The 12,279-nt window shown below is 39.2% G+C and overlaps 1 protein-coding gene across 1 annotated transcript in view; it reads left to right on the forward strand.

Annotated features, from left to right (window-relative positions):
- ctnna1 (catenin (cadherin-associated protein), alpha 1) overlaps nucleotides 1-12,279 on the forward strand; it is a 172,664-nt gene that overhangs the window by 124,134 nt on the left and 36,251 nt on the right. The window contains exons 9-10 of the mRNA XM_080201695.1: nucleotides 9,606-9,758; nucleotides 12,138-12,230. Of these exons, the coding sequence (XP_080057821.1) occupies nucleotides 9,606-9,758; nucleotides 12,138-12,230 (246 nt within the window). The remainder of the gene's footprint in view (nucleotides 1-9,605; nucleotides 9,759-12,137; nucleotides 12,231-12,279) is intronic.

Below are 12,279 nucleotides of genomic sequence, written 5' to 3' on the forward strand. Positions count from 1 at the left end.
CAGAAACCAGATTGGCCTTAAAGAATGGTCAGTTATTCAAATTGATATTTGACTCAAAAGTGCACTGCCTAGAGTTAGAACTTTTAATTTAAACGGTCTTTAGGCTCATTTAATTCTGTACATAGGTCAGATTGCTATAATTGCCATGATTTTTCAAAACTTCTACAGATATTTTGACATAGAGAAATATATTATACTTGAAACTGATTTAAAGCAGCATTTATCTGAAACCTTAATGATTTAAAAATTATATATGTCGGCAGTTAAATTCTTCTTGTTTTGGTTTAAGACACATTTAATGCTGCAACTGGAGTCTGTTATTGGTCTTTTCAAGGCATGACTTTCTTGATAACATTTTCTCTGCTTCAAGAATCTGCATTCAAATACTACACCTCATACTTGAGCACAGAAATCTAGGTTAAAACTCATGCTATGTTAACATAGAACAGTACAGCACAGTACAGACCCTTCAGCCCTCGATGTTGCGCCAAGTTTTGTCCGAAACCAAGATCGAGCTATCCCATTCCCTATCATTCTGGCGTGCTCCATGTTCCTATCCAATACCCGCTTGGAACTTCCCAAAGTGTCCGACTGCACTATCACAGCAGGCAGCCCATTCCACACTCCAGCCACCACTGAGTAAAGAATGTACCTCAGGCATCCCTCCTATATCTCCCACCATGAACTTTATAATTATGCCCCCTAGTAACAGCTACATCTACCCAAGGATATAGTCTCTGCACGCCCACTCTATCTATCCCCCTCATCATCTTGTAAACCTCTAAGTCACCTCTCATCATCCTCTGCTCTAAAGAGAAAAACCCTAGCTCCCTCAACCTTTCCTCATAAGACCTACCCTCTAAACCAGGCAGCATCCTGGTAAATCTCCTCTTCACTCTCTCCAACGCTTCCACATGCTACTTGTAGTGAGGTGACCAGAAATGCACACAATATTCCAAATGTGGTCTCACCAAGGTCCTGTACAGTAGCAGCATAACCCCATGTCTCTTAAACTCAAACCCCCTGCTAATAAACGCTAACACACTATAGGCCTTCTTCATAGCTCTATCCACTTGTCAACCTTCAGAGATCTGTGGATATGAACCCAATAATCTCTCTGGTCCTCCACATTGCTCAGAACCCTGCCATTGAGCCTGTAATCCGCATTCAAATTTGTCCTCCTGAAATGAATCACCTTGCACTTATCAGGATTAAACTACATCTGCCACTTTTCGGCCCAGCTCTGCATCCTGTCATTATCTCTTTGCAGCCTACAACAGCCGTCCACCTCATCCACTACTCCACCAATCTTGGTGTCATCAGCAAATTTACTGATCCACCCTTCAGCCCCCTCCTCCAAGTCATTGATAAAAATCACAAACAGCAGAGGACCCAACACTGATCTCTATGGTACACTGCTGGTAACTGAAAATTTTCCTTCTACCACCACCCTCTGTCATCTGAGATAGCCAGTTACTTATCCAATCAGCCAAATTTCCTTCTTTCCCATACCTCCTTACTTTCTTCATGAGCCTACCACAGGGAACCTTATCAAACAGCTTACTGAAATCCATGTATATGGCATCAACTGCTCTACCTTCATCATCTACACACTTAGTTACCTCTTCAAAGAACTCAGTCAAATTTGAGAGGCAAGACTGACCCTTTACGAATCCGTGCTGACTATCCTGGATTAAGCTGCATCTTTCTAAATGGTCATAAATCCTGTCTCTCAGGACCTTTTCCATTAACTTACTGATCACTGAAGTAAGGCTAACTGGACTATAATTACCAGGGTCATTCCTATTTCCTTCCTTGAACATAGGAACAACATTTGCCACTTTCCAGTCCTCTGGCACTATCCCCATGGACAGTGAGGAACCAAAGATCAAAGCCAAAGGCTCTGCAATCTCATCCCTTGCCTCCCAAAGAATCCAAGGATATATCCCATCTGGCCCAGGGGACTTATTGACCCTCAGGTTTTTCAAAATTGCTAATGCATCTTCCCCCAGACAATCTACCTCCTCCGCCTATCAGCCTGTTTCAGACACATCCTCAAAAACATGGCCCTTCTCCTTGGTAAACACTGAAGAAAAGTATTCATTCATCGCGTCTTCTATCTCTTCTGACTCCATGCACAAGTTCCCTTCAATAAACAACTATCCTTGACCGCCCCTAACCTCACCCTGGTCGTTCTTTTATTTATCACATACAAGTAAAAAGTCTTGGGCTTTTCCTTTATCCGACCCACCAAGAACTTTCCATGCCCCCTCCTAGCTCTCTTGAGCCCTTTTTTAGCTCATTCCTCGCTACCTTGTAACCCTCAAGTGACCCAACTGAACCTTGTTTTCTCCTCGTTGCATAACACTTCCTTTTTCCTCTTTTGTGAACCATGACCATTTCCTCCCTGCCTGACAGGGACACACCAATCAAGGACATGCAGTATTTGTTCTTTAAACAAGCTCCACTTTTCATTTGTGCCTTTCCGTTTTTGTTCTGTTGTGCTATTCTTTGGATGAGATTTAAACCAAGGCACTGATTGCTTTCTAAGATGGATGTAAAAGGTCTAATTTGCTATTTAAAGAAGAGCAAAAGATTTCTAGGTGTACTGGTCAAGATATATACCTCAATCGATATTTTAAAGCAATTAATTTGGTCATGATTACATTGTTATGTGAGAGCTTGCTGTGTGCAAATTGAATGCAACATTTCTTACATTTACAACAGAGATTATCTTTCAAATATACTTCATTACCTAACCACTTTCATGTCCTGAAGTCATGAAAGGCGCTATACAAATGCAAGCCTTGTCTTGCTCCTGTTTTCTGTTATGCAGTGCTGAATGGTTATTAAATTATAGAATAATATGCTTTAGTTAGTTGATTAGATTTTAATTAATTTGAATATTGAATTAAGAGCACAGTTCCATTAGTTCCACCGCCAATTATAAAATAATGATTAATTACTTACATTGCTGTCTATTTTAAAGTAGAGCAAGATTTTCTTTTAGAAATAAAGCTAACCACTACCGAGATTGGAAAGAAAATGGTCAGAATAGCACTGTGGCTTAGAAAGAATTACTACCCTCTGCTAATTTAGATAGTTTCAATTTATTCTTAATAGGCATGAGTTCTTAGCACAAACTTGCCTCTAATTCAACAGTAAATTAGCAGCCTAGTGCAAAACGGTGCCATAAGGCCACTTGTTATTCTGAGGGCTTGATGTATTACTTGAGCCTTGTCTTTTCTCTCTCCTTTTTAACTTTTACTCTCCACTCCTGGCATTTTTTTTGCATCCTACACAGGTAATCTTGCAATCTCTTAATGCTCTTTAATATCTGATACAAAATAAGTGAATACATTTGATTAATCTTCCTGGACTAATGGCCTATCATTAAACATCTCTAATTTGATCACGAAAGTTATAGTGCAGGTACTGTGCTGCAGAGATGGCTACTAGAATAGATAACATTAGAGTCCATTAAGGGCCAAAGTTGCTGATCATTGGAGAAATTAGGTATCTGTTGCATTATTAACAACATTTAAATACCAACTTGATTCAGTTGTTTAAAAGCTAATGCTTGGGTGTTATCAAATGGCAGAAATTAGAGCAAAGAAGGAAATTCTTCTAAAAGATTTTGTTCTAATAACCTTCCATGAAAATGTTTCTGGTAACCATCTTTTTAACCTTCTGGCAGTGATTGTGACTTTATGCAAACATGTCGTCAATTAATGAGCCAGTGGGCATAAGTATTAAGTTATCCTCTCAAAAGTTAGCCATAGCTAGAAAGCTTCCAAGTACATCGACAGCAAAAGTGAGCAAAAGAATATCAAGAAACTAGGAGGGAAGTTAAAAGAACAATTAAGGTAAAGAGGAACTATGAAATAAGAATGATGGGGCAGAATAGTGACATATTCTACAGACACAAAGGAAAGCAGGAAAGTCAGGATGGGAACAGGGCCATTAAGTGACTGTTAGAATAAAGTTATGCTTGATTTGACTCCCTGGTAAATATTAAGTACCTTTAATATTTCTGCCATTTCATTGTCTATTGCACATGATTTTCTAAATTTGTGGGCAACCCCAAATTAGGAAGGTAGTCAACAGAGGAGGAAGACTGCAATTATTCCACTAAAACATTAATACACTTGGAATGGGCAGTTAAATACAGAAAAGAAGTCACAAGTTACTTTGAAACTAGGAATCTAAATGGCATGATGGAGCAAAGGGATTTGGATGTACAAGTACACAAATTGTTAAAAATGATGCCAGTCACTGTGGCTATTTATATATAGAAAAAGGACGCCAATCTCAAGGGCTTATTTTGAGCGGGATAGAATTAAAAAGTAGAATAGTATGCTAAATTTATGTTGAGCCTTGATCAGACCTCCCTTGGAATACTGTGTGCAGTTCTGGTTGTCATGTTATGAAATGGATATGAACATGGTGGAGATGGTACACCAAAGATGTTATCAGAATTTCAAGGTTATCCTGCCATTAAATGATGGAAAGGCAGAGGCTGTTATGGATTAAAAAAAAGCTTGAGGGATGACCAAATAGATGCCTTTAAAACTGTTTAATTATTACAGTAGGTATAGAATTTGTAGTAAGAGCAATACTAGAAGCTTTCAAAATAAGATAGTCACCAGGGAATCAAACCAAGAATTCAGAAGAACCTTTTTACCCAATGAGGCCAATATGGAATTCTCAGGAAATAGTTAAGGTGAAAAGTAGCAATGCATTTAAGAAAAATTAGATAAGCAGATGAAGGAAAATGGAAGCAAGGGCTATGCTGGTAGTTTAGTGAAGATGTATGGGAGGAGGCCCAGGTGGAGCAAACACCTGCATGAACTGGTTGGTCCTAAAAGTTCTGTTTCTGTCCTGCATATTAAATGTAATTTCAATTATCTTTCTCTCTGCCTATGAAGAAAGCCTCTAAACTTTAAACGTTTTTACATAACTACAACCTAATTTTGCAAGCTTTCTAAGACTATTATATTTCATAGTGGTTGATCAGCACCATTCTGTGTCTTAATCAATTCTCCCTACACATTCCGCATCACTTCCTTTTTGGTCAGAATTTGGTCGTGCCCAACTTATTTCTTCCATTTGTGGCTGTTATTTTCCCTGACAATTTCTATTTGAGAGATCTTTTTGGAAGTTTATCTTTTTGTTAAAAGTATGACTTGAATGCAAGCTTTTGTTTGAACTTGTTATTCAGGTCATTGTGTTTTACCTGCACACAATTGAATTGAATTGCATTTATCAAGACAATGTCCCTTTTTAAATGTTGGTGTCATCTTGCACAATTCTAAAATGTTGAATATACATTTCACTAATGAAGTGTTAAAGAGAGTATAAATTTCTTAATTCTAATTCTGTGACATGGAGGAGTTTGGTTTTTTTTTTGAATATATGAAAACTGACTTTCTTGCCTAAATCGGTGAAGTTTATTTCAGCTAATAGATTTTTTCATTCGAAACGCCACTCTTTCTTCCCTTCTCATCCATCTGAGTGTCAGCTGTGGTTCAGTTGCCAGTATTCTCACCTGAGTCACAAGATTCCAGATTCAAGGCCCACTCTGGGGATTTAGCATAAAAATCAAAGCAGGCATTCCACTGCAGCGCTAAGGGAGTGCTGTATTGTTGTAAGTGCCATCTTTTAGATGAGATATTAAACTGAGGCCTGATTTTTTTTTTGCCCAAGTAGGTGTTAACGATCCAATGGCACTATTTCAAAGAAGAGTATGGGAGTTACCCCAGTGCCCTCGGCAATGTTTTTATCCATCAGAGTCACAAAAACAACTTACTTGGTCATTGTGACATTGTTGTTTGTGAAAGCTTGTGTGGACAAAGTGTCTGCCATGTTTCCTGTGTTGAAACAGTAGGTACATTTCAGAAGTACTTGATTGGCTATAAAGTACTTTGAGAAGTCTGGTAATCAGAAACAGTGCTATATAAATGCAAATCTTTTTCTTTTTATAAACTAAATTTGACAGTCATTCCCAAATGTTCTAGTATCACATTTCTTAATCCTTCTGATAAGGAACCATATCTAGCATTGCGTCCTACCTTGGTAGGCATGCAATAAATTGAATAAATCGATCTGTATATATTTTAAATCTTCCAGTCAATTATTTCCTAACCAATGATTTTATTATAATCTAGTCAACCTTATGATGTTGGTAATATTGCATTATTACAGGTGTAAACATCTTCACAAATCTTGCTTGCAATTCATTTTTGCCCTATTTAGTAATCTGCAAGATCCTCCCAAAATGGTAGCCAATCTCTTGAGATTTCTTGAAAGGTTTAGTTAGGCTCTTAAGTGCCATCACTCGTATTTTTGATGACCTCCTGAGATTCTAAGTGAAGAACGATGATACCTCCCACAGTGGTTGCAGAGAGGGACCTCTGCTTTTGGGCCAATAAATTGTTAGTCCTTTATGCTGCAAGCATCCTATGGTTCCATACATCTGGATAGTGGGTTGATCACCAGCTGTGTGAATATTTGCTGAAAGAAGTCACTGCTGCTCATAATTTTCCATCTCGCAAAGAGCAACGGTGTTGTGGCAAATGGCAGGCAGGGGTGTTGGGGATCATTCGGTTGGACTGAACCTAAGCATCCACACAATCCCCATGGCATTTAGTGGAAATCTGTGTGATGGCTGCAAGCCAAAGAGACAGCAGTATTCTGCTAGAGTAGACTCGGACCACTGTTACGGTGCAGGTTGTTCTGGGTCTGCTCCCCCATGATGATCCAGTGAGTTTACAGACCTTGTTCACCAAGTTTTCACTTTTTGCCTGGTGTTGATAAGATGGCAGGGAGGAGTCCTGTCCAAAGGTAAGTTCTTTCCAAAGGTGACACCTTCGTAATTTCCAGTATTTGATGTAGGGCCAAGTATCTGCCATAGATATTGAAAAAAGCTGCTCTGAGCTCTACTCCCTGTGCCAGACTATTTTGAACATACATGCTTGGCTAGTTCTGTAACCAACATAAATGCAAGTTGATTTGATAAGCCAGAGTTTTCCAGCATTGAATGGTTATTGAAACTTCAATAGCAGGTCTTTGCACCAGATAGTTCTGTTTGTCGTTGACAAAACTTTGAAGGCAGCTTCAATATTCAATTGTTTCTGCCTTAATTTTGGTAGTATGTACAAGGACCTAGTCAGTGTGGCTTGTTCCTTCTCTGTACGTTTGGGAGAATGGCTTCTAAAACCGGGTTAATTTGTTTAAGGTTGAATCATTCAGTCATCATGTTAAGATCTCCCTATGTTTATTGTTTTGAGATCTTTTCAAGTAATATCATCATCATCATCATCATCAAGATGGTGGAATGCCCAAATATTCCCTCCCAATTTAAAATATATGGAAGCATCCATGGGTATCTTGCAGAAGGAACTAAGCGAGATAATTGGTCCAGAGCTCTGCATTTATCAACTCAACATTAAAGATCTGTGTAGAGCAAAAGGAGAGATCTTGCTCGGAACTTAGAGAACTTGCCTCCCAAGATATCCACTTGCCTGAACCCAACCCATAGCATCTATAGATCTGTGCATTTCACATAGTAGTGTGCTTACGCCATGTGTATTATTGTAGGACCAAATGTCTGGCTGAACTGATTATCAGAGTTGGAGTTCTCATTAATAGATAGCTTACTGTTCCTCATTACAGTCAAAGTGAGCAAGCTGCCCATTATGAATATTTACAAGCTGCTGATCAAAACCTGGCCAACCATCGCCTACCAAATGATATTCACCAAGCCATTTAATTTCAGCACCAAAAAATAGACTGAGCTCACTAGCAAATAGACACTGGCCTCTGACATCCATCTCACTTACAATGCCAAACAGCCAAATACCTTTTTTCTGCTAGCTGGAAGAAGGAATACTCGCTAAACATTTGTTTCACACCTAATAACAGCAAAGAATGGATGCACAGCATTTCCTGTAACACTGTTAAGAAATTGTGCACACTCAGGACTGAGCATTGTGCTTACACGTGTAGGGACTTGGGTGCTAATAATCGCCTCAGCCCTGAACTAAGATAGAACTTTCATCAGGCTTCATGAACTAGCTCCATGAGAACTGTGGTGAATCTAATCCAGAGAAAGTACTGCGGCTGCTTTGCTGGACTGTTGAAAATGGAAATCACCAGAAGTATCCACCATGATTACAGTAAAGAATAAATTGCATGCTGTTGTGAGAGTGTTCATATTTAATGTCCTTTGAGACCCAGACATAGCAATACAAATCGGTTTTCTAAATGGTGCAAAACCACTGAAAACTTGGATTCCTAATTTTTCAGCATGAAAATCTGGAAATTTCTTCATCAGCTTGGTGCCTCTTGATTGTTCCAACAGTAAACATCAAAGAGCAGTGCCGTTGCAACCTGCTTCCTAATCATCGAAAAGGTAGCAACTACCACCAGGGAAAAAGATGTGAAAAGGCTACTGAAACATGCTTCAAAATGGCACTCAGCACACCACCTTTTTTGCTATCTTCATCATCAAAGTGGTAGACCCCTGGTGATCACAAAGTCTGGGAATATTGTCAGGATTGATGGCATCTACCCAGAATTCACCAAGAATCAAGGCCCAAATGGACACAGCTTCCCAAGCTCACCTCCACCTTTAACATTGGGATAATCTTAGAAATCTGGCTTTATTCCAAAGCTACTGCCGCCCAAAACTCAGAAAACCAATCCATGACCCCAAAAATAGAGTCCCATTGCTCTTCTGTCTAGTCCATCTCTTCTATAGTCATACTACTGGGATCGCAGCTAAGGTTTATTTCAAGGCTAGTTAATGCGTACTTCCAGTCCCCTGATTTATTTCTAACGACGTGCACATTCACGTTATATTGTGGCTCTATTTTAAACACAAAGACCTTTAATTTGCGGTTGGGGATGGACATATGCATTGTGCAGTTATTACATCTGATAAATGGAAGCGATGTGGAACGTGTTAGTCAGTTGAAGATATAACGCCAATCTCCCTAAATCTTTCAGTATGGATTGTGTGCTACAGTATCTATTTCTCATGACTGCTGCTAGTGTGCACTGTGGAAGGCCCATCAGTATAGTGATTTTGCTTTTTGCTTTTCACTGAAATGTGGCAGGAAGTCATTGAATTCTCAGTCCCTTCGGATGCACAATAGACTCACTGTGGCTAGAATAAAGGCCAGCTTCAGTGCATGAAAATTCTAGCCAAAATCAATGAGGACATTTTGCCAACTTTATATGATCATAGTGAATATTGTTTTAAAACTAGTCAAAATAGCTCTTGAACAATAAAATATTGGTAGCCCAAAATTATTTTGGTACATAATATATTTTTATAGGGAGATAATATATTTGCTAAGAGATTTTTTGTAAAATTTCTTTTCCCTGAGCAAAATATTATACATAACTTTTTCTCAACTGATCGTGGAAAGATTGAGAAATATAACATGTAACACTCAACATCTTGCAAGTATATGGATTTTTCAGTATGAAACTAACATCACAACTTAATTTTAGTCAAATGAAATGAACGGTTACTGAAAGTGAGTACTGCAGTGTTTGCATTGTTGAGCTTAAACATTGATTACTATTCCTTTTAACAGTTGAGAAAAGCTGTCATGGATCATGTATCAGACTCTTTCTTGGAGACCAATGTTCCCCTTCTGGTTTTGATTGAAGCAGCCAAGAATGGTAATGAAAAGGAAGTGAAAGAGTATGCCCAAGTATTTCGTGACCATGCCAGCAAATTGGTTGAGGTGAGTACAGATTTTCATAATTGTTGAATCAAACATGTCAATCTCTATTAAGAGCTATGGTCTTTTCATGAAAATTATTTTCTGTATTCGTGAATAGGCTAGAAATATCCGGTGAAGACATGATTCAGAATTTCATTTTTTTTATCAGCTTGATTATTTTATAAAATCTGAACATATCAGTGGTTTCATTTTGAATGTATGGAAAGAATGGAACAGATGAGTAGTTGTCCCTAATACTACTTGAGTAGCCCCTGAAAATCATTGGAACACAACTAAGTTACACTTACTTGTAACGGGTATTATGATTCATTTCTCATGGATAACTTTGCAGACAAAATTGTTGTATTGACCACCAGTTTTGAGAAGGGGGGGTGGGGCAATGGCCTAGTGGTATTATCGCTAAACTATTAATCCAGAAACTCAGCTAATGTTCTGAGGACCTTGTTCGAATCTTGCCACAGCAGTTGGTGGAATTTGAATTCAATAAAGAATATCTGGAATTAAAAATCTACTGTTGACCATGAAACCATTGTCGATTGTTGGGAAAAATTCATCTGGTTCACTAATATCCTTTAGGGAAGGAAATCTGTTGTCATTATCTGGTCTGGCCTACATATGACCCCAGAGCCACAGCAGTGTGGCTGACTTTCAGCTGCCCATGGGCAACTAGGGATGGGCAATAAATGCTGGCCAGTCAGCAACACCTATGTCCCATGAAAATGAATTTAAAAAATCATCCATGCTTAGCTCAAACAAGAGTTACAACTGTAACAAGAGATACTACAGAGTAGTTAGCCTAACATTTGTCATTACAGAAACGCAAGAATCTATTATCTGGAAAATGGGAGCAGGGCATTTAGAAAATCATTGTAGAATCGGGCAGAGCCAACATGGTTTTGTGAAAGAAAAATCATCTCTGTCTAATCTATTAGAGTTCTTTGAGGATGAAACAAGCAGGATGAATAAAGGGGAACCAGTAGATGTAATATATTTGGATTGTCAAAAGGCAGTTGATAATGTACCATATGAAAGGTACATATCTCACTGAGACGTATAAGATGATGAATGGGATGGATAGGATAGAGGTGGAGAGGCTCTTCCTGCTCAGAAAGGACAGTAGGACTAGGGGGCACAGCCTCAAGATAAAGGGGGGGCGGTTTAGAACGGAGTTGAGGAAGAACTTCTTCACTCAAAGGGTGGTGAATCTCTGGAATTCTCTGCCCGTTGAGGTGGTGGAGGCTGCCTCGCTAAATATTTTTAAGACGCGGGTTGATGGGTTTTTGATAAGCGAGGGGATTAAGGGTTATGGGGAGAGGGCGGGAATGTGGAATTAAGCCACGACAGATCAGCCATGATCTTATTGAATGGCGGGGCAGGCTCGGCTGGGCAGGCTCGAAGGGCCAGATGGCCTACTCCTGCTCCTATTTCTTATGTTCTTATATGCAAGGATTTAGGATGATATATTAGTGATATGTTAGCACGTGGATAAAAGATTGGCAAATGAATATGAAACGGTTGAGATGAATGGGTCACTTTCAATTTGGCGAGCTGTAACGAGTGGAGTGCCATAGGGGTCAATGGCGGGGCCTCAACCTGTAAATCCTTAAACACGTGCCAGTGACAGTTGGTAATAGTGGTTCCTGGTCAGCAGTGTGATGGAAGGAAAATTGGAGCCTCTATCATCAGTATGTATAGCTACAAACTACAACATGTATATAAAAGTTCATGTTCCCACAGCAATTCTGAATCCCTGTGTGACCTGTAACACATCACTATCATACTTGTATTGGAGACAGTTCAATAGGTTGATTTATGGGATGGGGGTGGGAGGGTTGTGTTATGAGAAATGATTTGAGTGGGTTGGGCCTATACTGATTTGAGTTGTGATTTTATTGAAACACCTGATTCTGAAGGTGCTGAGCAGGGTAGATGCTGAGAGGGTATTTCCTGTCATTAGGGAATCTAGCAGGCATAATGTAAAAATAAAATCTTTCTCATTAAAGACTGAAGATGGGGAGAAATTTCTTCTGAAGGTCATTCATTCATTTTTGGAATTCCCTTCTCCAGGATGCATTGGTGGCTGGGTTATTGAATATATTTAAGACTGAGTTAGATGTTTGACCTACAAGTCCAAAGCTTTGTGGGGGATGGATGGCAGCAGGCAGGTGCCAAACGGGGCAATTGTAGTTAAGGCTACAATCTAATCAACCGTGTCATTTTTGAATAGCAGAGCAGGTTCATTGGGATAAATGACCTTTTTCCAACTCCTAATTCTTAGGTTTTGTGGTCAACTTTATCCTATGTGGTACTGGTAGTTCATCTAAAAATCAGATTGTGCATTGAAAACTGCACTTCACTGGTTATTTTTATTCCTTTTAGGTTGCCAACCTTGCTTGCTCCATTTCCAACAATGAAGAAGGTGTGAAACTAGTTCGCATGGCAGCCACTCAGCTGGAAGGTCTTTGTCCACAGGTTTGACAAAACAACGTCTTGTTTAGTCTAAAATTTAATTAAGTGATTT

Source organism: Carcharhinus amblyrhynchos, chromosome 13 (genome assembly GCF_965287045.1).
Source record: "Carcharhinus amblyrhynchos chromosome 13, sCarAmb.v2.hapA, whole genome shotgun sequence".
Lineage (NCBI taxonomy): Eukaryota > Metazoa > Chordata > Chondrichthyes > Carcharhiniformes > Carcharhinidae > Carcharhinus > Carcharhinus amblyrhynchos.